The sequence below is a fragment of the Camelus dromedarius genome, chromosome 9 (genome assembly GCF_036321535.1).
Source record: "Camelus dromedarius isolate mCamDro1 chromosome 9, mCamDro1.pat, whole genome shotgun sequence".
Classification (NCBI taxonomy): Eukaryota; Metazoa; Chordata; class Mammalia; order Artiodactyla; family Camelidae; genus Camelus; species Camelus dromedarius.
Window position 1 is genome coordinate 65565013 of NC_087444.1, and position 26240 is coordinate 65591252.

The window sequence follows — 26240 nt, forward strand, 5'->3', positions numbered from 1 at the left end:
GGGGTTTACTTCAAAAATAACATGGAGGTTGGAGAGTGGCTGGAAATACAGATAAAACAAGCCTGGCCATGAGCTGATAAATTATTGAAGCCGGTCACACAGGCCCTGGGGTACACTGTATGATTCTGTGAGAATAGAAAGTTTTTTAAAAGTGTACATATTTTGATCTAACATTTTCACATTTAGAAATTCATCTTAAAGATACAGCACACACATACAAAATAATGTATGGGCAAGGATATTTATTATAGGATTGTTTGAAAGAGCAAAAATAATAAAAAACTAAATTGATAAGGTTAAATAAATTATGAAACACACATATGGAATACTATGCATCTGTTAAAAAGAATAAGGCAGTTTATATGTATTGATATGGTCCAGTCTTTAATGTGTACGGATAAGCAAAAATAGCAATGTATAGGAATTTGCTACCACTTACGTAAAACATTTTTATAGAGTGTTACGTCTACATCTGTACTTAAGCAGAGAAATCAGGAAGTATATATAAGAACTTGATAGCAGTAATTGCTAAATAAAGGGTAACAGGGTGGGAAGGGGCAGAGATGGTGTGGAGGTTCACTTATGCCTGTAAACAAAATTTAACTTGAAAGTTTTTACCTTGTACCTGTGGTTTAACTATTCAGAGTGGTAATTTTTAATTTCATAGCTTTAAGCCCCTCCAGCGGTAGATTCTAATCGTTAAACCATTAAAAGAAAAAAAAAGCACATCCAGAACATTGCTTTCACCCTTTGGAGGCTGTGGCATGTGCAGAAAATGCAGGTGCTTTTACTGAACACTCAGGATGACTGAGCGGCATATGGGTGCAGTATGTCCTCTGCCCCAGATGCTGACTGCCTGCCACAAGGGCTGAGGGGATCTGTTTTTTTTTTTTTTAAGATTTCTCAGATTCATTCACAAGCCCTGATCTGGATATCCCTGGAGCTGGACCAAGGCTCTTTTCCCCATCATTGTCTCGTCCTGGAGTTACAGTATCAAAATTCTGAAAAGATATTTAATCCAAAATAGATGACATTCCACGCTGGGAAACAAGCTGCCAGAAAACAAGCTGCTAGACTACAAGCAGCTAGAAAAGAAGCCACTCCTAAATTTCCATGAGCTTAAAATATTATATTCACACTTGCTTGCTTAAAATGCACATGCTTGCTTTGTTTTTATGTTTTGCGCAGTAGATGATCTATAGCACGGATTATGCTAAAGAAAATTTGTGGTGAGCGATCCTGAGACTGACCATAAGGGCACGAAGGAGGGCAGATATTTCCTTAGGGTGAAACAATGGACGGTCTTGGAAGCCAGATCATCCATTAACAGAACTCTGTTCAGGCATGAAAGCATGTGCTTGAACCTAGGGGAAGTACTTGCTATCTTGAGATGTCCTGGAGGCAATAACAGGATAGACTCAGAAATTTTGCATACCCCCAGGAGGGTGACTGTTCCTGGAAGGGATGGGCCTGAAATTAATCAGTTAACCAGCAAGCAGAATTTAGTGCTTATCGCATGGAATATCTAAACCCCACCTCTTTGATCACATTTTTTTCTGAGCTCTATACTCCTAGTAAATATGATGTCCACCAGGCTTTCGGCACTCTGGATCGATGAGATCTTGAGTCGCCTGGTCCCATCTTTGCTCTTTACTTTGTCTCTTAAGTCTTGTGTCGCCCGTCCTCAGACAGGGTCCCGAGCTGCGCTGGACGCAATTCCAGACTGTTCATCTAAAATTAATCTTAATAGATTGGATTAAAGTAACAGAAATTTCATTTATATTTATCTTCACAAGTGATAATCACCTATGATTTGATTTTCAGGAGCTATCCATGTTGAGTTTTTAATAATAATTTTATTTAGCCTTGAAGATGAACTGGTAAGCTCCTCTCAGGGATTATCTATTCCCTAAAGTTTTTGTAGGTTAAATTGTTTTCTTTAAAGGGACAGAGCTTTGATGACTTTTCATGTCCTTCTATAACCATTGATTTTCCAGAAATCCCACATCTTCTTGAATCAACTTTGATATTTTTGTAAAAATCCATTTTTTCTCTAGATTCCTAAATATATTAGAATAAAGTCATGCATAGTAGCTATTAAAATAAAAATCCACCCCTTCCTCATTCATAATCCTAAATACCTTTTTTATATCAGAGTTGTCAATTGTCTATTATATTGTTAAGTAAACAACCTTTAGATTAAGTTTGCTGGGTTTTTAAATTAATTTTTAATTTTTATTATTATTAAAATTTTTTTTCTGGGGGAGGTAATTAGGTTTCCTTATTTATTTATTTTTATTATTTTTTTGATGGAGGTACTGGGGATTGAACCCAGGACCTCGTGCATGCTAAGCATGCACTCTACCACTGGGCTATTACTGTCCCCCACTTTCTTTTCTATTTTAATAATCATTCTTACTGTTGACTTGGGTTTATGTGGTAATTTCTTTTTTTGTTTGTTTTTTTTGGGGGGTAATTAGGCTAATTAATTAACTAACTTTTAAATGGACCTCATGCATGCTAAGCATGTGCTCTACCATTGAGCTATATACCCCCCCCCCCCCCCCCGCTAACTTTTAGAGTTGACTACTCATTCATTTAATGTGTTTAGCACGTTACTGGCAATGAGTAGGTTCTGGAGATCTGTATTTGTAGAACAAAGGCCCTACCTTCAGTCCTTGGGTTCTGACAAGAGTTTAGCTTTGGCTACACTGAACTGGTTTTGAAATGCAGAATTCACCCCTGTTCATTTCTAGTTTGTAATTTTAGTTTTGATTCTCTTGAGATGTAGTTATATTTGGAGGTGTTTTTAGATTTCTAAATGGGCAGATTTCTTTTTGCTACTCTTTTGTTAATTTCTAATCTTCAAAATTTATAACATTAAAAAAATTTTTTTTAATGTTTTAAAAATGAAGACCTTCTCATGATAATGACACTTTATTATTGTTCTTCAGAATGAATCATCCTAACAAGGCTTTTTGATATTTGATACATTCATAAGGCTCTCCTCACACGCCTTAAGTTTATTACTACTTAAATATTACTATTAAGTAATACTGTTATTGACAATAACTAATATTTATTGAGCATAGGCTTTATATAAAATATCTGACAGTCCTCGTGAAAACTCTATTAGGTAGGTATAATTATTACTGCTTAAAAATAAGTAAACTGAGGAACAGAGACATTGCGTAATTTGCCCAATGCTATACAGTCAGTAGTTGGTGGAAATGAGATAATGTTAAGTAAGGTGTATGGCGAAAGGCACATTCACAAAATATTTTAAGAGGGTCATTTTCTATTGGGAGTTCTCAGAAGTTTAACACACTTTAAGTGGTAACAGGAGGCTTTTCTATATTCGTATTACTTTTTTTTCCATATAAACTCTCTGATGCTTAGTAAACAGTGAGTGTGAGGCAAAAAAAAATTCCCACATTTATTGAATTTTCTTCTGCGTTCATCAGGGTTATCTGATGTTCCATAATGGAAGTGACAAATGAAGGTTCTCTGCCAATAATCACATTACATTAAGCATTATCTAATACTGAGTCAGGCGTGGATTCCATATGAAGGCTTTCTAACCAGTATGAATTCTGTAGTGTTCAATGAGCTGTGAGCCAAGGATAAAGGCCTGCCCACAATCTCTACATTCATAAGGTTTGATACCAGGATGAATTCTCTGATGTTCTGTAAGTTGTGAACTACGAATAAAGGCCATTCCACATTCCCTACACTGATAGGGTTTCTCACAGGTATGGATTCGCTGATGGTGAGTCAGCTGTGAAACACGAATAAAGGCTTTCCCACATTCCTTACATTCGTAGGGCTTGTCTCCTGTATGAATTCTCTGATGTTGAATAAGGTATGAACTACGACTAAAGGCCTTCCCACAGTCCTTACACTCGTAGGGTCTGTCACCAGTGTGAACTCTCTGATGTCGTGTAAGCTGTGCGTGCTGTCGGAAGGCCTTCCCACATTCCTTACATTCGTAAGGTTTCTCCCCAGAATGAATTCTTTGATGTCGAGTAACTTCTGAGCTATGAATAAAGCCCTTTCCACATTCCTTACATTCATAGGGTTTCTCCCCAGTATGAATCCTCTGATGGACAGTAAGCTGTGAATGCTGTCTAAAGGCCTTCCCACATTCCTGACACTGATAGGGTCTAGCCCCTGTGTGAATTCTCCGATGAACAGTAAGTTGTGAACCACGAATAAAAGCCTTGCCGCAGTCTTTGCATACATAGGGTTTCTCACCTGTATGAGTTCTACAGTGCAGAATAAGTTGTGAGTGCTGTCTGAAGGCCTTTCCGCATTCTTTACACTCGTAGGGTTTGACTCCCGTATGAAGTCTCTGATGCAGAATGAGTTCTGAAGTGCGACCAAAGGCCTTCCCACAGTCCTTACAGTCATAAGGTTTCTCACCTGTATGAATTCGCTGATGTTGAACAAGGTGGGAGGTACGACTAAAGGCCTTCCCGCAGTCTTTGCATTCAAAGGGCTTTTCACCAGTGTGAGTTTTCTGATGTTGAATAAGGTGTGAGCCACGGCTGAAGGCTTTCCCGCATTCATGACATTCTATCAGCTTCTCGCCAGTCTTGTTGCTGTGCCGTAGGGGGAGGGACATATGATGCTCAAAAGTGGGCATGTTCTCATAGGCAATTTTCACTTGCTTGAAACAGCACTCATGATTTACTTGTTGTCTTTCAAACTGGCCTCTGTATGCCCAGTCATCTCCGAAACTGGAGCCCTCAAAATCACAGCATTTAAGGTTTTCCATTAGCTCCCAATTGAATGACTCTACTTCAAAGATACCTTTTTGTAGAAATTTCTCACACCTGGACTCCAAATCTGGGGGGGAAAAAAAAGTACATGCAACTTGTTCTCTTTTAAGAGAAATAAAGAAATTCTACAGCAGATTAGAGAGACAAAGTGAAAATTATAACCACAATAGATGAATTGCTTGTGTAAGTCTCAAATATTGCCATTCAACTTCTAAAAGCACACAAAAGCACAAATATGATGGCTCATATGGTGCCAGAAAGGAGAAAGAAAACAAGTTAAGCCAGTGGTTCTTTTTTCTTTTGGTTGGGGGAGGTAATTAGGTTTATTTATTTATTCTTAGAGGAGGTACTGGGGATTGAACCCAGGACCTCGTGCATGCTAATAAGCATGCGCTCTACCACTGAGCTACACCCTCCCCAAACTAGTGGTTCTCAATTAGGAGAGATCAGAATCATCCAGGAAGCCTTTTAACAAAACAAATGTCCAAGAACCACCCCACACTGAGTCAGAATGTACAAGAAGAGGGTCAAGGAACGTGTGTACAGACATTTCTACATACATATTTTAAAAGTAATACATGCATTTTAATTGAGGTAAGATTCACATAAGATTTCCCATTTGACCATTTTAAAGTATACAGCTCAGTGGTCTGCCGTACATTCCCAGTGTCCCGCAGGCATCGCCACTGTCTAGTTCCAGAACACTCTCATCACTCCAGATGGAAACCTGGCCACCCATTAAGCAGCCACTCCCCACTCCCTCCCGCCCCTGGCAATCACCAGTGGCAGAGAACCACTAATTCTGTCTCTGAATTTGCCTGTTCAGGGCATTTCATATAAATAAGGCATCTATATTTTTAACATTTTGATGCTGCTGCCAATCAAAATGAAAATCTCTTTTTCACAGCCTCCCCATCGCACTTTGAATAAATCCTAATTCAATGCCACAGTTCACCGGTTCTTGGAAAAGAGGGTCCCCTGCTTGTCTCTGTTGTCACTCTGTCGCTCTAGCTCAACCAAGGACAGTGCATTTTCATTGGGAGCACTTTCCCCTTTCCTCCCCATGTAACGAACCACAGGCCTCCTCTGAGCATCTAGAATCAGTCTAGGTGTTTTCCATCTCAGGCCGCTCATCAGCCTCTTCTGTCTATCAGGAATCCTGCCCGGGGCTCTTTGTACAGCTACTTTTCTCTTCAGGTCTCCGGTTAAAACTCACACTTTCACAACAGCTCTCAGACTGACAACCCTAAGCGTACACCTGGATTCTCTCTCCCACATCATATGGGTCCTATTGTCATAACACTTCTCTCAGTTGCACTTAAGAGTTCCATTTACTTACTTATCTGTTGATTATTTGGTTTCTTATCTCCCTGATGGCAGAAGTAATGCCTTTCTCACTAGCCATGGTCACCAAACCCTAGCACACAGTAGGCTTTTAATAATGGATTGTTAGATGAATAAATATTGGATTCTAAAGACAGACCAACGCAACACAATAAAAAGGCCAGAAGTAAGACTAAAGTTTATATGGAAACTGAATGTATTATAAGGGTGGTATCTCAAAGGAGAAAAGGACAGTTTTTTTCCCCTCCCTTTCCTTTACTGAAGTATAGTCAGTTACAACGTGTCAATTTCTGGTGTACAGCACAGTGTCCCATTCCCTCACACACACACACACACACACACACACACATATACGTATGTTCATTTTCATATTCTTTTTCATTCAAGGCCACTATAAGATGCTGAATATAGTTCCTTGTGCTATACAGAAGAAATTTGTTTATTAATTTATTTTTATAGATAATGGTTATCATTTGCAAGTCTCAAACTCCCAGATTCATTCCTTCCCACCCCCTTTCTCCCAGTAACCATAAGACTGTTTACTATGTCTGCAAGTCTGTTTCTGTTTGTAGATGAGTTCATTAGTGTCCTGTTTTTTTAGTTTTTTGGAGGGGGCGTAATTTATTTATTTTAGAGGAGGTACAGGGGATCGAACCCAGGACCTTGTGCATGCTAAGCATGCACCTCTACCACTTGAGCTACACCTTCCTCCCTCTATTTTTACTTTTAGATTCCACATATGAGTGATATCATATGGTATTTTTCTCTCTCTTTCTGGCTTACTTCACTTAGAATGAAGTGAAAGTCCATCCATGTTGCTGCAAATGGCATTTTATTCTTTTTTATCACTGAGTAGTATTGAGAAAAGGATAGTTTTTATAATAAATAATTTGGGACAACTAGATAGTCATTTGGAAAAAAATAAAATTGGATCCATATGTTATGCTACCATATACCAGAATAAACTCTGAATAGAGTTTTAATGTTAAAAGAAAATAGAAACCAGACAAATACTATAAGGAAACATGTAGATTACTAGGTTACTTTTAATAATAATCATCTAATTACTAGATTATAAACTAGGTTTAGGGAAGCCTTCTAACAATGAAACAATGACTCAAAATCCAAAAGCACCAAAAGAAAAGGCTGATCAATCCCACTGTGTAAAGGTGAAAAACAAAACAAAAAACGTGCAATGTCAACAAAAAACACCAAAGGCCAAGTGAAAAGACAAATGACAGAGAAAGTATTTGAAACTTATATCACAGATAATGGGATGATCTTCACAGTATATAAAAGGCTCTTAAAAACTGAGAAATGTCCTCAAAAAGTTAAACATACAATTACCAGCTGATCCAGCAATTTCATTCCTAGTACATACCCAGAAGAAGTGAAAACGGGGACTCAGATACTTATACAGCAATGCTTAGAGCAGCCAAAAGGTAGAAAGAACCCAAGCATCTATCAACAGAGGAATGAATAAGCAAAATGTGGTACATACATACAATGGGATGTTACTCAGCCTTTAGAAGTAATGAAATTCTGATAAACGCTACGACATGGATGAAACTTGAAGATACTATGCTAAGTGAAAGAAGTCAGATACACAAGTGCATGACTACATTTACACGAGGTACCTAGAATTGTTAAGTTCATAGAGACATAAAGAAAAGAGGTTACCAGGGACAGGAGGGTGGGGGAAATGGAGAGTTACTGTTTAATGGGTACAGAGTTACTGTTTGGGAGGATGAATAGGTTCTGGAAATGGACAGTGATGATGGCTGCACAACACTGAATGTAATTAATGCCAGTGAATTGTATACTTAAAAATAGTCAAACAGGTAAATTTTATGTAATGCTTATCACAAGTTTTAAAAATCTAATTTTAAAAGTCCCCTACTCTCCCACCAAGAACTACAAGGACTTAGAAAACACACCAACCAAATATTCTGTGAACGATCCTAATACTTGTTTTGGAATAAACAGTAATGGGCCTACTAGCAACAAAATAAAGAAGTTCAGTGGAGTCATACTATATACAGTAAAGTCTTCAGGTCTGTCTTTGCTCAGAAAAAGACATTCAAAAATACTATTTTCACACTATTAATCCAATAAAAGAAACCAGGAGTCCTTTGAGGAATAGCTGATTTCAGGGATGAGGCATGAAGAATACAACACGAGCCCAGAAAATGTTAAGTACCAGAAAATAAGGAAGTAGTCAAAAAAGGATGAGGGCATGCCAAAAGAACCCAGGAGCCAACCTGTAGGTGTTCCCGATGGCCAAAGCTTGAACAATATGAACAACAAAATAAGCAATGATAAATATGGACTGTAATTCATAGAATACAAGAATAAATAAGAAGCCCATACTGATAGAAACAAATCACTGAGTAAATGGTCAGCCCTTTCTTACAGAAAAATTCCAGTTAATAAATGTAGAAGCAATAAGGGACATAGAAAATCAACACTAGGCAGCACTACTGCATTAACTGTTACAGATAAGATCCACCAGTGGATGCTAAAACCAGTGGGCAAAATGAGGAGAAATGGTAAATCTATACAGTCTCAAAGTATCTCCCTCCAAGATACAATTACAATTGGAAAAGGGAGAAACATGAGAGACACCTTAACCAAGGTGATCAAGGTTAACACTACCAGTAATAAGCCATATCAACCCGAGGTAAACCCTGATGTGATGCCCAGAGAAGGATACAACATCACTCCTGTGGTATTCCTGCCAAAGATGCAGAATCTCCATCTAATTGTGAGAAACTATCAGGCAAGTAAGAGACAGTCTCCAAAAAAGTACTCATCAAAAGGTTCAAGGTCATGAAAGGAACCATCACAGATGGGAGGATGCTAAGGAGACACAACAACTAAATCCAGTGTGGAATCCTGGACTGGATCCTGGGATAGAAGAAAGACACTGGGGAAAACCCAATAATATTCTAATGAGATCTGTAGATTAGTTATTAACAGTGTGCCAGTGTTAATTTCCTGTTTTTGATAACTGTACGATGGTTATGTAAAATGTTAACCTTTGAAAGCTGAGTGAAGAGTACATGGGAATTCTCTGTAATAATTTTGTAAATTTTCTATAAACCTAAAGTTGTTTCAAAATAAAAATATTTCTTAAAAAACTTTACTAAAAAGAAAAAAATTCTATTTCAGTCTTGGGAAGAGAAATACAGGTTTAAGCATGTTTCTTAAAGTCAAAGACTATTATAAAGCAATAGGAAGTACAACTTCAAAATTGCTTGAGGGTAGAAAAGGTAAGAAGAATTAGGAACAGAAAATGTAAAATAAAATGGCAGGATCAAAACACATTAATTATCACAATAAATGAGAATGGATTAAATTCTATCTAAGTCAAGGAATCTCAGCTTGATTAAGAAAGGCAACTAATTCTGATTACAATGGACACACTTAAAATGGCAATCACTTTTTTAAAAGGATAAGCAAAGATACATCGTAGTTTTTTAAACTAACACAAACAGGGCATTTGATATTAATATCAGAAAAAAATAGAATTCAAGGTTAAAAGTACTAAGTGTGAAAATGAAGGATGGACTGTACTGGTAAGAACACAATTTGAAACAAGGATCTATTTTTCACCTTTATAAAAATGTAAAATGTAGCAAAATACATAACACAAGAAACAGCTCTCAGATTTGATAGCACAAGTACAGAGAAAGTTAAAAGGATAAGCAGACTCTAAATCATATCATCAACAGGGTTATAAAGAGGTGAGCACCACCATCCAAAGAACACTAGTTTTAAATATATGTGGAACATTTTCCAGAACTGGAACAACTTGACTTGTTGACAACACTGGAAGAGAAAAGGCAGTGGAATGAGTTCTTCTTTGGGCTACACTGAACTCCATACTCAGTAAAAATATCCTGCCTATCCAAGAAAGAAGGCAGGATAAAGACATTTTCATGTGATCGAAAACAGAGAATTCCGTCAACAGCAGACCCACACAAAAGGAACACTTAAGGGTGTTCTTCAGATAGAGAAAAAAGTGATCCCAGATGAAAATAAATGACAACAATACAGAGAAGTCAGGAGGGGGTAACTGATAACTATGTATTCAAAGGCTCTAATTTGGTCCAGCAAGTGCCAATTACTGACACTTGCTAACATTTATTTGGTGGTCAATATTGCCTGCATTGTACTGGGCATTTTCACATATTAAGTCATGAAAAGGCACAATAACTGTACATGGAAGGTGCTATTTTTATCCCATTTGCAGAGGAGAAAACTGAAGCACAGAGAATTTAAGAAATTTACCTAAACTTACAGATCTAGTAAGTGGCAGAGCCTGGTTGTGAACTCAGAAAATCTGATTCCAGAGTCTTCCCTCAGCCACCACACATCCTCACCTCTCAAAAGTTAAGAGAGTAAATGAATTAGGTAAAGTGAGAAGCTGTTTTAAGAAAATAAGTATTTTTTAAAGGAATTAAGACACTTGTAGAAAAAAAGGATCCAAAGCCCAGGTAAAACGGCTGCGACTGGGCAAGAAGGGGGCACGTCTCTGTTTGAAAGGGGAGGAAAATATGAGAGAAGAACAGAGAGGAATTAATGGGGATGAGGGCAAGGTTCCCTTGGAAGCTGATGTTTGCAAGGTCTTTGCTTTTCATGTCTTCATGTCTTAGGCTTTTATTCCTCAGTTTTTGGAAGGGCTTTGAAGAGAGTTTCCTGACAACAACTAAGGTTACTGCTATGAGTTGACTGACTCGCTGGCTGTTATTCCCAATGACCTCCTGCCATTGCCTCACTCACCCGGGCACCATGGTCCTGTCATGTCGTTTGCAATCAACCAGGGTTCCTTTCCTTGCTCCAGTAAGGAGATGACATCGGGCTTAGAGATGGAAAGTCCTGTTTATAGGAAAAGAAATGGGGCATTAATGTGCTGTTCCAAAATTCAAACCCAGTCCTTTGGTCACCAAGGAAGAGAGACAACTACATGAAGGAAGCTGTGAAGGTTGCCCAAAGGATGGGAAATGGCGGTGCCAATGGAACTACCCATTTCCGCTTCCACAAAGCACAAAACAGTTCCCTTGGAAACAGAGAGCAGAAACCTAGCCAGAAACTTAAAGTCTCCCTAGAAATTCACCATGAAGCAACCAGAAATTTTATTTTTCATTTGCCCTCTCCATCCCCCTAAGCCATTCCTCGCTATTCCTGGCCCTGCTCCGTGCCCGGCTCTGTGCTTCAGACAGCTTACCTGTAAGGACTGTATTACCCTGGCCCTGTCATTTCTCACTGGGTTTGGTAGATGGAAAGCATCAGTAGGAGGTCAGCGGGCAGGAAGAGACAGAGTTCAGGACATCTCTTAACCTCTCACCCCTCCTCTGGCCCAGGCACCCTGGTTTCTAGGGCTGCTGCCAGCTGGCCCTTCGTGACTCCAGCTCTTACCCCCTTCCGGTGGTAGTGCTTCCTCCTTTTACCCTTTCCATCTAAAGGTAGCCCCTGGAGGCTTTGTTTCCTGGCTGCTCCTGTATTATACAATGGCCTTACCTAGTGAGACCAAGTTACCGAAGTTCTCCAAAGTCACATCCCTGTACAAGTCCCTCTGGGCGGGTTCTAGGCACTTCCATTCTTCCTGAGAAAACTCTACGGCCACATCCCTGAAGGTCACCAATCCCTGAAAGAGCCCGTGAATTACTAGTAAACGAAATGACTTTTATTTTTTAAATTCGTTACAAAAAGTTTTCAAAATACACAAAGTACAGAGCATAGTCTCACAACCCCCATGAATCCAACACTGTGCTTCAACAGTTTAACAAGACTTAGCAGATCTGCAAATGTTAACCACCATATATAAAAACAGATAAAAAACAAATTTATTCTGTAGAGCACAGGGAATTATATTCAATATCTTATAATAACCTTTAATGAAAAAGAATATGAAAATGAATATATGTATATACATATGCATGACTGGGATATTATGCTGTACACCAGAAACTGACACATTGTAACTGACTATACTTAAATTAAAAATAAAGAAAAGACTTTGCAAATCTTGTTTCATTTCTTCCTTTCTGTTTTTTGCTCCTGGTGTATTTTGAGGAAAATCCCACATATCAAACATTGTACTATTTCACCCACAAATACTTTAGTATCTAACAGATTACTTTTTAAAAAAGCCATAATAACCAGAATATTATTATCATACTTAATATAATTAACAATAATTTCCAGATCAAGTTTCAAATTTCAGAAAATCCCAATTTTCTCAAAAGAAATTTTTTTTTCCAGTTGGTTTGTTCAGATCAGGATTCAAACAAAGTCCACACAACTTAGCTGATAGATTTCCTAAAGTCTCTCAAATCTCTAACAGCCCCCACAGACCCTTTAACACACACGCACACAGTTGAACCCAGAGAGATAAGCAAATATGTTAGGAAATGCTTTGGGAAATGGGACACATACCAACTGCGATGTGAACCCGTGACCCTCACTTAAAGCTGGCATCCTAGAAGAGCTAATCCCTCAGTGAAATGGTGGGTTCCAACAAAAACCTGGCTGGAAAAGAGGGACAAGGAACCTGCTGCACTCCAGTTACAAAAAAAAGGATTATTACTGATGATAGTACTATCACTACCAATAATCTTGCCTCTGCCAGTCTATAACGAAAGGCCTACTCTCAAGTAAGTCTGGAATTCAAAGTAACATCATTCATGCAGTTGGGGGAAACCCCAGGAGAAAAGTTAAAGTGTGCTGAATTTGAGAACACTCCTAGGTGCAAAACCTCTTGGAAGAACGGCATCGTCTCTACCAGCTCCCTAAGGACTACTACATGTTAAATCAACTAAGATAATTTAATGGGGAAAGATTAGTCTTTTTAACAAATAGTGCTGGGACAAGTGGCTACCCACATGCAAAGAAGGTGGACCCCACCTCAAGCCATATATAAAAATTAACTCAAAATAGATCATAGATCTAAATGTAAAAGCTACAACCATAAAACTCTTAGAAGGAAACATAGGAGTATACTTCATGACCTTGCTCAGGCAATGGTTTCTTAGGTGTGGCACCAACACAAAAAAGAACTAAAAGATAAATTAAACTTCATCAAAATTAAAAACTTTTGTGCTACAAATAACTCCATCAAGAAAGTGAAAATCCAACCCACAATTGGGAGAAAATATTTGCAAATTGTATACTTGATAAGGGACTTGAATCCAGAGATATATAAAGAACTTTTATGACGCAGTAATAAGAAGACAACCCAATTATAAACTAGGCAAAAAATCTGAAGAGACATTTCTCCAAAGTAGATATACAAATGGCCAATAAACATATGAAAAGATGCTCAGCATCACTAATCAAATCACTAATGCAAATCAAAACCACCATAAGATGCCACTTCATACCCATTAGGATGGCTATTATCAAAAAACCAAAATAATACATAGTGATGAAGATGAGGAGAAACTAGAAGGAATCCTCTTACACTGCTGGTAGGAATGTAAAATGGGGCAGCCACTCTGGAAAAGTTTTGACAGTTCTTCAAAATGTTAAACACAGAGTTATCATGTTACCCAGAAATTCCACTCCCAGGCACAGAGAAGTGAAAACATATGTCCACTTAAAAACACTGTTATACGCCAATGTTCATAGCAGCGTTATTCATGACAGCCAAAAACAGAACAACTCAAATGTCCATAGACTGATAAATTGATGAACAAAATGTGGTCTATACGTATTCACGGTATATTGATTGGTATAAAAATGAACCAAGTATGATGCATGCTAACACATGGATAAAACTTGAAAACATTATGCTAAGTAAAAAAAAAAATCACACACAAAAGATCAAATAGTATATGATTCCCTTTACATGAAAAGTCCAGAATCAGCAAATCCATAAAGTCAGGAAGTAAATTAGTGGTTGCCAGCGGATGAGGGGGATTTGGGAGTGACAGTTAACACAAACAGGATTTTTTTTTGGGTGGTGATATAAATGTTCTAAAATGGATTGTGCTGATGGTTGCACAACTCTGCAAATACACTAAAAACCACTGAACTATACACCTATATGGGTGAATTTCATTGTATGTGAATTATATATACACAATAAATAAAGCTTTTAAAATTACTGAGGACCTCAAAGAACTTTTGTGAATGCTGGTTATATCTATCAATATATACCATATTAGAAATTAAAAGTGATAAATTTAAAGAATATTAATTTATTTGACAACCAATAATAAACCTGTTATATAGTAACATAATATACATTTTATGAAAAATAACATCAAAATAAAGAAGAATTTAGTAGCATTGTTTTACATTTTTGCAAATCTCTTTAATGACAGGCTGAATGAAAGAGTTAGATTTTCACAACTTTGGTGTTCAATCTGTTGGGATAACACATGTCATGTAGCTTTTGGGAAACTCCACTATACACTGTTTAGAGTTGAGTGAAAAAGGCAGATAACATGTTAATACTATTATAAAAGTAATTTTGACCCCCGGACTTCCTGAAAGGATCTCAAAGTCTTCCTATACCACACTTTAAGACCTGCTGATCGAGTGCTATACAATTTAACATGAATGATTTGAAAACACATTGTGTTGAGTGAAAAAAATCTGGTAAAAAATATAGAGTGTAATAACTGTAAATCGAATTTAAAAACAGAAAACTCAACAGTATACTGTTTAGTATGCATTCATATATGGTAAAAGTACTGTAAGACTCAAAGTACCAATAGACAAAATTAAAAGCAGTCATTAACACTGGCAAGAATGGTAATGCAATATGGGAAGGGCTGTGGGAAGGTGTAAAGGTGGCTTAGATGGTATGTTAATCTGGGTGATGAATATATCAATACTCATTTTATTATTCTTTATACCATATATACGTCATAGATTTTTTTTGTTTATATTCTTTGATAGTGTGAAATGTTTTACGATTTTTAAAGAGGGGGTGACATTTAAAAATAGAAGAAAAAAGGAAACTACCTGGGTTAATGGAAAAGATCAAAGTTATCTTATCTGCAGCTCTGTTCAACCATGGTTCTTATAAAGGTGGCTCTTACATTTCTCTCAAGAGAACATATTTCTGGTGGGGAGGGTATAGCTCAGTGGTAGAGTGTGTGATTAGCATGCACAGGGTCCTGGGTTTAATCCCCAGTACCTCTATTAAAAAAGAACATTTTTCTGCTTCATCCGTGCTCTGGAAAGAGCACTGAGCACATATGTGGAAACCGTTGGAGAAGAGAGGGCCACCAAGGGCGGTGGGGCACCATCCCTCATTCCCTGGAATAGAGGCACTGGGAACAGGTTACTGAATGGGGCTCAGCAAGACAGGGAAGTTTCAGGATAAAGAACACAAATGTTGATAAGACGTTATTTCAAGGATAGAGGAAATTTCAACTTACCTGGGTCATGGCTTTTAGAACTACCTAACCCGCTTGGATTTCTTGAGCTTCTTCTCTTGAACAAGGCAGAGTCCTGAAAAAGCAGAGTTGGGGGAGAAGGGACAGATCTCTCATAAACCAGCTTGCCACAGCACGCCTAAACAGATGAGCTTAAAACAACTGTACCTCCAGTGTCCCTGCTCTGCTCCCTCTCCCCTCCCCTTGTCCCAACACATGACACCAATACTAAGACTTCAGAGTTAACAAAACCCAGCCCCTCTCCAAACCCTAGGGAACTGAAAGATGGCTCCAAGGCAGGGATGTGCTCCAGCACTGACACAGAATCCAAGCACCTCAGCAGGAGGGATTCTGGCCTGGACAGCCCCCCATTTGTTGATGCTAATCTATACCCTAGATGGGGCCTGGACATCTCCTACCTGTTCCAAGTAGGCCTTCCTTTGCAGCTGCAACAGGAAGGATCACAACTCAGATTCACTCAGACTTTACACCTTAAGGACAAGGACAGTGCCTACAGGCTAGGAGAACAGCATATGTGTGCAGGCCAAACCTGGCCGAAAAGACATCCTTAAGTAAAGTCTTCCAGCTTCTCTGGGCTCAACTGGCAAAACCTCTTGGGCACCTCTACTTGCCTCTTCAAAGTCCAAAAAGGGGCCAGGCTGTCCACACCAGAGGCTCCATCAAAGCCCCTAGCTGTACTCACCAGACAGGAGCAAGAAAACCACAGTAATAAAGGCATCTTACAAGAATACCTGCACATCCAGAGTATTGACCCAAGGGGAAACTTGATTTCTGGAAGCCTCATGGCCCTAAACTCTTTACTTTCCTTCTAAGCCCCCCACTGCTGCTTCCCTGCAGAACAGCACTTCCTCACTGGCTGGCAGCTGCTGAGGCTGGAGTTGTGTGGAGTTCGGCCTACCTCAAGGTAATGAGAACTCAGGGGTTTTAAGGAGGGCAGTAAAGCTGGTTCTAGTTAGAGGTGCAAGCAGCTACCCATGGTGGGGGGTCTGAAGGAAGACTAGTTTAATCACTGGTGGGGTGGTGTCAAGGAAAATTTCCTCTACATTATAGAATACGATTTGAGATCTAAAAATCAGAGAATTTAAACAGAAAAGGGAGAGAAAAGCATTCTGAGCACAGTGAAGAGCAGTGGCAAAAACAGAGGACCAAAAGTACACGGTGGATTTGGAGAGCACAGAGTAAGTGGGAATGACTTGTAGAGTTTAGGGAAAGGTCTAAACCGTGCTGTCCAACAGAACTTCCCGTGACAGTGAAACTCTCTTTATCCGGTACTGTCAATTACATAGCCATGAGCCACATGTGGCTACTAAGCATTTGCAGTGTGGCCAGTATGACCGAGGAACTGAATTTTTAATTTAACTTTAATTAATTTAAGTTTAATTAACTCTAAAATCTAGAGAAAGAAAATGCTGATGACACTAAGGGTTGGAAAACGAAGATGTATGAATGAAATTAGCAACTATGAGGGAAAGGACCAGGTCTCATCATCTCTGTAACTGGCACCTGCCACAGTAACTGAAGGATAAAGGTGAGCAACGAATACTGACTGAATACATTTGAATTTGGTTTTCACCCATTAATGAATGGAAGGCCACTGAAGAATTTAAAGAAGGAAGTGACAGGGCCCATGTGGCCAGATTATTTTATTGGGGAGGAGTGGAACTGGAGTCAGGGAGATCAGCTGAATGGTGCTTGTACTTTCCCAAGTCAACAAAGGGCCTCAGCCAGGACAGTGACAGTGGAAATGAGGAGGAAGAGGATGAATTCAAGGTGCAGAGAAGTAAAATCAACAGGCTCTGGCATCTAACTGGATATGGACACAGAGAAAGAAAGAGGAGTCAGGGATTCTTTCACATTTACTGAGTTCCCACCTCAACCGGCATGGTTCTACATGTAAGGAAGTTAACAAATCCAGTCTCTGTCCCAGTGGCTCTCATGTTCTAATGGAAAGAGACAATAACAAATATTGATATAGTAACGCTGATATTCCTATTTATATGTCAAGTGGCCAAATTCTCATGGAGAAAAAAAGATTAAGGGGATGGGGAGCGTTGGGGGAGTGGAGGGCAGCCTGAGAAGGCTTTTCATTGGGAAGGTGATGTGTAAGCACAGACAGAATGGAGGGTGTGAGCTACACAGGTGTCTATGGGAAGCGCAGTCCTAGCCAAGGGAACAATAACTACAAAGTCCTCGGTCCTCAAGGCAAGAACAGGCTTTCTTTGACGACAAAGTGGAAGGAGACTAGAGAGGCTGGAATGGGGTTTGCAGGAAAAAGAGGGTCAACAAGGGAGATGGAAGTTGGGTCACAGGGGGCTTGTCGGCCATTGTGAGAACTTTGGTAAAAACTCTTGAGTAAGACAGGAAGCCACTGAAACATTTTAAGCCAAGGAATGGCATAATCTGATTTACCTTTAAAGGGATCACTCAAGGGAAATGGACTAGGAGGACAAGGGGGAAGCAGGGAGACCAGTGAGGTTACTGCAGGAATCCTGGCAAGGGGTGAGGAGGGCTCGCATTAGGGTGGGATGGTGACAGGGGAGGTAACACGAGCCAAAATCAGATTCTAGATATTCTCTGAAGGTAGGGTTGACAGGATTTGCTGATTTTAGGTATAAAAGAAAAAAAAGAGAACAAGAGGATGCTAAGGGTTCTGCCTTGAGCGACTAGAAATATGAAGCTGCCGTTTTTTAACACAATGGACTGTGAGAGCAACAGGTTTGATGGACCAATTATGAGTTCTGTTTCACCTTAATACTTGAGATGATTATTATACATCCAAGTGGAAGTGCCAAGTGTCCATTAGACATCTGATCCTGGAGTTCAGGGGAAAGTCCAAATGTAGGAATGTAAAAATGGAAGTTACTGATGTACAGCTGATATTGAAAGCTCTGATACTAGATAAGACTGCCCACAGAGGGAGTGAAGGTAAGGAAGAGGAGACGTCCAAGACTTGAGCCTGGGGGGGCTCCAATGAGAAAAGGATACCAAGAAGGAAGGTGAGGACAACAGTCAGGTGCTACTGAAAGGTCGAGTGGTATGCGGAATGAGAACTGTCTGCTGGATCTGGCATTAGAGATCCTTAGAAGTCTTGACGAAAGCTGATTCTCTAGAGCAGAGGACACAAAAGCTTGGCTGGAGTGGGTTCAATAGATTATGGAAGAAAAGGAAGTGGAGACAGAACAGCCAGTCCTTTCAAAGAGTTTTGCTGAAAAGAAGAGAGAAATGGAGCTAGAAGTGGATACGGAATCCAGGTAGGGTTATTCTGAATGTGGGAGAAATTACAGTGTGTTTTATAGTGATGGAGAAAAATGAGTAAGGCAGGGACACAGGAGACAACTGCACAGGAGCAGAGATCTTGAGTAGGAGGGAGCGGATGGGATCCAGCACCCAACTGAATTGACGCTGAATTGGGAGCTGAATTACAGAACTTCAGATAGTTAGTTCATCCCTAGGGAAGGCCTAGTAGCGAGGTACAGGAATGAGCCCCAGAATTCTAGTGTGTGGTGCCATTCATATACACTTACGTGTAGTTTTATTCTTATAGTCACCCTGTCAGTTAAATAAAGTTGACTTTATTCCCCACATTATACAGAAGAGGAGCTAAAATACTTGAGAGGTTAGGAGATTCACCCAAGGCCACACTGGGTGGGACAAGAACCCAAGTGTTCTATTTTACTGCCCAGAGAAGTTTCCATCAGAGTAAATTGCCTCCCTGTGGTTACTGCCATCAATGGGGGAAGGAACAATAAATCCCTAAATAGAAAGGGGCCAATTAAGAGAGTCAGAGGTTAACGGGAGAAAGAAAATGGAACCTTTTGTAAGTGCTTTGCCACAGGACACAATTCTGACAAGTAGTAATTTCTTCTAAGAATTATTAGACAAGAAGGAACCAGATGTGTTAGAAATCGGGGAGGGGGGAGCCTAAAAGAACATCTCAGAATTCAGAGGGAAAAAGACACAGAAGAAATGAAATCGGAAAATAAAGGTCAGTGATATGGAAGAGAGATTCAGAAGCCCTAAAACATGTATAAAAGTGGAGAATAAAACAGAACAGCTGCAGGAAAACAAGGAAGAAAAGTGAATAAAAGAAGATTTTCCGGAGGAAATTAAATACTTGAATCTTTAAATTCAAAAGAATCCATGAGCGCTTATAAAAATTCACAAAGGGCCACCCCTAAAGGTATCCTGGTAACGATCCTGAAATTCTTCGTTACTCTGAAATGTCCATGGATTATTCAGAACTCATCATACAACACCAGGCGTGTTCCCTTTGGAGGCTTTCTGTGTTCTTTCTGGAATGCTCCTCTAGACAGCTACAGAGCTCACTTTCTCCCTTCATGAAGATTTCCTCTGAAATGTCACCTCTATGACCGAACTATTAAAATATTACTCTTTGCCATCCACTCTAGCCTTCTCTGCTTTATTTTTCCTTATAGCACTCAGTGCTACTAAACATTACATTATATATTTGCTTGTCAATTATTTGACTCTTCCCACTAAACTTCAAAGCAGAAATCTTGCTGGTTTTGTTCATTATTAATCCCTCAGGACATAAAATACTGCATGGGAGGCACTCAAACTCTGCAATGAATGTGCAAGATCACAACGAAAACTTTAAGAATTTATCAAAGTAGCAATTTCTCACCCTATTTTTTGTGGTCGTAAGTCAAAAAGTTCTAATTTGATAAACAGTTAATATAAAAATTAAATTGCTGTAGAAGTATTTCAAACAAATATAATATATTTATATTTTGTGGGCACATAACATACAAGGCAGAAAATCAAAAAGAAAAAAAAAATCTATTTGAGAAGATTTAAGAAATTCTACCCCCAAATACTAAAATCAAAATGAAAGGCAAATGATAAAATGGGAAAAAAATGTCTTTAACTCACAGATAAACGACAAAAATACTTATTGGATAGTGCTTTTCAAATTAAATTTTCAGGAAAAAAGCAGTGATTTTAGATAAATGAGCAAAGGATATGCATGGGTCATTCAGTAGATGATAAAGTGGCTTATCAACCAATCAAGAGTTTCTAAACTTCAGTGCGGAGGGTGTAGCTCAAGTGGTAGAGCGCATGCTTAGTATGCACAAGGTCCTGAGTTCAATCCCTGGCACCTCTTCTAAAAATAAATAAACCTAATTACCTCCCCCTGCCCCACAAACAATATTAAAAAAAAAAAAAGAAATATTGATTTTAAAACAAGTTTTTAAACTTCACTAGTAATGAAGGGAATGCATGTTAAAGCAATAAGGAAAAAACATTTTACAGTTACCAGTTTGGCAAAGATTTAAAAGATATGATGACACTTCATAATAGCATGATGTGAGGAAACAGACATAGCATATAGTAGACTAGAGCTGGCACATACTTGCAACCAGGCAACTTAGCAGAAATTAAGCCTTGTATATCCTCTGATGAAGTAATTCTGTATCTGAGACTCTATCTAAAAGGTGAGTATGGAGAATGCGATGGAGATAGTTGACGATGGAAACAACATGGAGAGAATTTAAATATTCTACAGAAGGTCAGTGATACGTGATAAATAAACGATAACATATTCACACCATGGAAACACTTGCCATCAAAAGAATGATACCTATCTTTGTCAATGTTAAGATGTTAAACAAGCAACTCTGGGTGAATAAGGTAGGTAATAAAATGGTATGTGTAGTGTAAACTTATTTTTATGGGAAAAATATCTATATGCATGTGTATATGCACAGAAAGTGGACTGAAAGGATTTTCAATTAAATTTTTAGATTTGTCTCTAGGTGTACAATTATGGGGGAATCTTTATTTTTCTATATTTTCAAGTTTTACCTTAAGCATATGTTTTACAATCATAAATAATACAAGTAACCCCATCCTCCTGGGTGCGGATAAATTATAAAAGGAAGTATGAATGGAGTGATATGAGGAACAGTGAGGTGCCTTTGGGAACTTGTATGCTGAAGGAGCTTTATTTTCTCCATGGTTCTAGAGCCTTTGAGGAGTGTGTTCTCAAATAATAACTTAAAGTTCCTAACTTCCCACCGAGGAGGTGAGTTTTCATACAAAAGGCTTCCTGTGTCCTTGGTCTCCTCACTCACTTGTGCACGCGCCTCTTGTCAACCTCTCTCCACCATTCAAGATGTCTTCTTGCTCCAAAAATAGTTGTAATTCACACCTAATTTACAGAAGCAGAAGCAACTTCCTACACATTGAAGAAGAAAGAGGTCTTAGCCAGTGTGGTAGACACCGCTGATTGAATTACTAACGTTTCGCCATTGTGCTGTCTGTCTTTCCTTTTGGACTTTTCCAGCCCCCTGCAGTTAGGCAGAACCGTAAACTGGTTCTGACCAATGGGAACATGAGCTGCGGTGATGGGTGTCACTTCAGCCTCAGGCACTGGAAAGACTGCACAATTCTCTAATCTTTGTTAGAGGAGGCTGTGCCTGTCAGATGGTACAGCTCAGGACGATGGAGCCTCCTTTGGGCTGGGACCCTGCCTGTGCTGATGCACACTGGACACACAGCATGAGCGAGAAATAAAAAGTTATTTTGTAAACCTCTGAGACTCAGGAGTGTTTTTCTACCACAACATAAGATACTACTTCACACTCAATAGGATGGTTATTATTTTAAAAAGCAGAAAATAACAAGTGTTGGCAAGGATGCAGAGAACTCTTGTGCACTGCCAGTGGGAATGTAAAATAGGGCAGTTGTGGAAAACGGTATGGTGATTCCTCAAAAAAGTAAACATACCATGTGATCCAGCAATTCAACTTCTGGATACATACCCAAAAGTGAAAACAGGGACTTGAACAGATATTTGTAAACCCATGTTCATAGCAGCATTATTCACAATAGACAAAAGATGTTAGTAACCCAAGTGTTCATTGATACCAGTAAATAGAATGTAGTAATACATGTACAATGGAAAATTATTCAGACTTAAAAAGGAAATTCTGACACATGCTACAATATGGATGAATCTTGAAGCTATAATGCTAAGTGAAATAAGTTAGTCACAAAAGGACAAATACCGTATGATTCCAATTAAGTGAAGTACCTAGAAAGTCTAATTCAGAGATAAAAAAGCATAATGGTGGTTTCTAGGGGCTGGAGGAAGGGGAGGAAAAGGGAGTTACTGTTTAATGGGTATAGTTTCAGGGTTTTAAAAATTCTTTTAAAAAATATTTATTTTTATTTATCTTTAATTAAAAAAAATTTTTGTTGGGGGGAAGTTAATTAGGTTTGTTTATTTATGTCTAATGGAGGTACTGGGGATTGAACCCAGGACCTTGTACACGCTAGGGACGAGCTCTACCACTGAGTTATGTCCTCCTCCACTGAGTTTTAGATTCTGAAGATGAAAAAAGTTCTGGAGATGAATGATGGTAATGGCTGCACAACAATGTCAATGGACTTGATGCTACTGAACAGCATAGATAAAATGGTAAATTTTGTTATGTATATTTAATCATAAAAACCTCCAACAAACTAAGATTGGTTACCTACAATGGGTGATTGAGAACACTGTGGAAAGAATGAGGAAATGGGATTGGGAGAGAAGGAATGATGGAGGAGTTACTGAGTACTGATCTAATTCTGACTTTCAGAAATATGTTAATGTCTCACATACTCAAAAAATAATTAAAATCAACCAGGATGTTGAACCTATGTATATTATAAATGAGTAACATTATCATACAGAAAGATGTAAGAAAAACTGTATTTTTCATTTTTGGGGGGGGACTGTATTTTTACTATGAACTGTAAAACTAAAGGCAAAAAGAACTGTATGTGTATTTGGGTTAGCAATTCTTAAACTACTTTCTACTCAAGACTGAGCAAATAAAAATATTGTAGTTAATGAGAGCCAAGTTTTTCACTGTCAGAGAGAGGAGTTACAGAAAAGGAGATGGAGAAGGCTAGAAGAACCCAGTTCAAATGATTGAACTGGAATTGGAGATATCGTGTAAAATCACAGATTATCTATACAGGTATACATACACAGATACAGATGTGTCGATACAGATGCATATATTTCACGTCTGGTCAAGTCAACTGGCAATTACATCCCTGTAGCAATGAGCACATCTAATCTTGGTTTCCAAATACAATTTTCTAATAAAAGGAGTCAATGATCCCTGGGCAATTTGCTGATTCCAGGACTGGGGCTGAAAAGGTATAGTATCAAACTGGAACCTCCTGTGATTCAAGAAAATAAGGAAGTACTAAGAAAAAAAAAGTAAATAAAGGGGACACACTGAAAGGACACAGGAGTCAACCCGAAGGGATTCGCAATGGCCAAATTTGGGACAATTTGAGCAATAAAATAGTTGGCAGTAATGGATTATAATCTATAGTATGTAAAAAAATTCAGACTATATTTACGTAATTTAGTAAATAAATAAATGGGGAGAAGGTAAATCTACTTCTGAGAGGATTCTAATTACTAAGTGTAGACGGAATAACAGACACCAAAACAAAATCACCATTTGGCAAATACCTGGTAATAAATTTTCAGGCAAGAATTATCAATGGATAATTGTGGAAGTAGGATGACAAACAATATATCTATAAAGACTTAAAATATTTCTCCATAAGACACATTAATTATAATAGAGTGATTTTGCAGTGGAGAAACCTGGCAAATTAAAGTTAACACCACTAACAATGACACAAATTGATCTAATGGGTCTCCCAATTAGATGCACTAACACATCACTTTTGGGGTATTCGGCCCTCAACTGCATAATCTGAATTTAATTATGAGTAAGTATTAGACAATCTCAAATTGGGGAACATTCTACATTGCAGAATTTACAAAATAAATGACCAGTTCTCTTCAAGAGTGTCAGGCTCATGAAAGACAAAGATTAACTGTGCCAGATCAAAGATTAAGGAGAGTTACCAACTAACTGCAACACATGATCCTGGACTGTATCCTTGTCTAGAAAAAGGACACTAAAGGACACTGATGAAATTGGAATAAGGTTTGTAGATTAGTTATAAATATTGTATCAGTCTTAATCTCTTGGTTTTGATCATGTACTGTAATTATGTAAGATGGTAACACATGAAGAAGTTGGGTTAAGAGTATTTGGGAATTCTACTTTCGCAACAGTTTTAAGTCTAAAGCTAATTCAAGATGAAAACTTTGAAAAATTTTGGATAAACATTAGGTGTGCTGGGAGCATGGAGGGTATAAGCCTTTCAATTCACCTCCAGGGCACCCAGTAATTTACTCCTATGGCAAATACTGGAGAGGGGGTGGGGTGGTGTCTTTGTTAGGCAAGAAGTTTCAGAAGAAGGAAAGAAAAGCACGTTAAGAAATAACAAACCCAAAATGAAGTCATTTGCCCCTACAACAGCGAACTGAAACTTAATTCCAGTTTCAGTCTCTCTCAAGAATGTGATTTTTAAACTAACAATGTGAAATTTCTTGATTAGCATTAGTGAGGTAATCTGCATGATAAGACCCCTGCCATTCCCTTCCCCTAAAAGAAGATATCCAGGCCTAAAACAATCCTTTCTTTTCTTTTGCTAATAATTTCCTTGCCCCACTCTCCTAATTCCTACAAAAACCTCCCATTTTGTACAACTCTTTGGAGTGAGTACCTCTCTACTTGCTGGACAGGATGTCGCCTGATTCATGAATTGTTGAATAAAGCCAATTAATCTTCAAATTTATTTGGCTGAAGTTTTTGCATTTTAAAAACATACATCACGAAAAACAATACTGATTTCAGGGAAAGAAGAAAACGTGATGCACGGGGAACTTGAATTTTGGATGTTCGACAGCAATTCTTTCCTTCTCCTCCCAACATGTTTCTTGGAGAAGAGTTAAAAAAAAAAAAAAAAAAAGCAATCATGCGGGACCAAGGCATTTTCAAAGGATTATCGCCCAATCCTCCCACACCAGGGAGGAAAGGTAGAGGAAACGACATTATGCCCAAGCCAGGTGTTACAGGAAAAGGGTGAGGTTATCACTGTCCAAGGCCACAATATGCCAGAGCACTTAAGTCACAGGCACCTCACACCCACACTTGGGGCTGCGCAAATGGTCAGTGTCACATAAACATAACCACATATCCACTTTTAAGACACATAAGGATACAATCACACAATCATAGACACCTCCACACCCTTATACACAGTCACAGTCTCACACCTACTAAGGCACACACACACACACAATCTGCTCACCACCATGACACAACAAAGACACATTCAGAATCGCGCATTCTCAGCCCGCTCCCGCCAACGCGCACAAACCCAAGGCTCTGGACACGCCCCGTCCCCGCCCCGGACTCCCAGACCCCTCACCTTCTGCCTCCCCTTGGTCGCGTCCGGGTCTCTGCGGAATTAACGATCTCGCCACGACGTCAAGCGAGACGTAAAGCTGGGCCGCCGTGAACTCTGGGAAATGTAGTCCTGGGCCAGACTAGCCACCGACAAGATGGCGTTCTCTTACTTCAGGGTCTGGTCTTGGCCCGTTTGACACTGCCCCCGATAAATTTCAAAGAGGGGAGTATCCGCTTCAAACCTCCTACCAGGCTTGGGTTGATCTTCCTCCAAGGCAGGACTCCTCACCCCAATAGCCTCATAATCACAGGAAGAGGCCGCCAAATTCGCGTGGGAGACAGGGTGTCGACCGGCAAAGCCTTAAGGGAAATGTAGTCCAAGGCCGGAAAAAGGCGTGGCTGTT

The 26240-nt window shown here is 39.0% G+C and overlaps 1 protein-coding gene and 1 non-coding gene across 2 annotated transcripts; both read right to left on the reverse strand.

The window, feature by feature from the left end:
• Positions 1 to 227: 227 nt before the first annotated feature.
• ZNF565 (zinc finger protein 565) lies at positions 228 to 26235 on the reverse strand. Its single transcript, XM_010978875.3, has 5 exons — positions 25859 to 26235; positions 15521 to 15593; positions 11649 to 11775; positions 10911 to 11006; positions 228 to 4848 (listed from the first exon to the last, which is right to left on the reverse strand). The coding sequence occupies exons 2-5, from the start codon at positions 15527 to 15529 to the stop codon at positions 3578 to 3580; spliced, it is 1503 nt and encodes a 500-aa protein (XP_010977177.2). The 5' UTR covers positions 15530 to 15593; positions 25859 to 26235; the 3' UTR covers positions 228 to 3577.
• TRNAN-AUU (transfer RNA asparagine (anticodon AUU)) lies at positions 5123 to 5198 on the reverse strand. The gene is given in 2 exon segments: positions 5123 to 5158; positions 5162 to 5198. It is a non-coding gene; the product is annotated as a tRNA-Asn (tRNA).
• Positions 26236 to 26240: the final 5 nt, after the last annotated feature.

Excerpts from the sequence above, each read along its gene's own strand:
- ZNF565 (XM_010978875.3), bottom strand. Across the intron at positions 11,007-11,648 it reads CGGTAACTTGGTCTCACTAG|GACTTTCCATCTCTAAGCCC; the intron begins GTAAGGCCATTG and ends TCCTATAAACAG. Across the intron at positions 4,849-10,910 it reads GACAGGACCATGGTGCCCGG|ATTTGGAGTCCAGGTGTGAG; the intron begins GTGAGTGAGGCA and ends TTTCCCCCCCAG.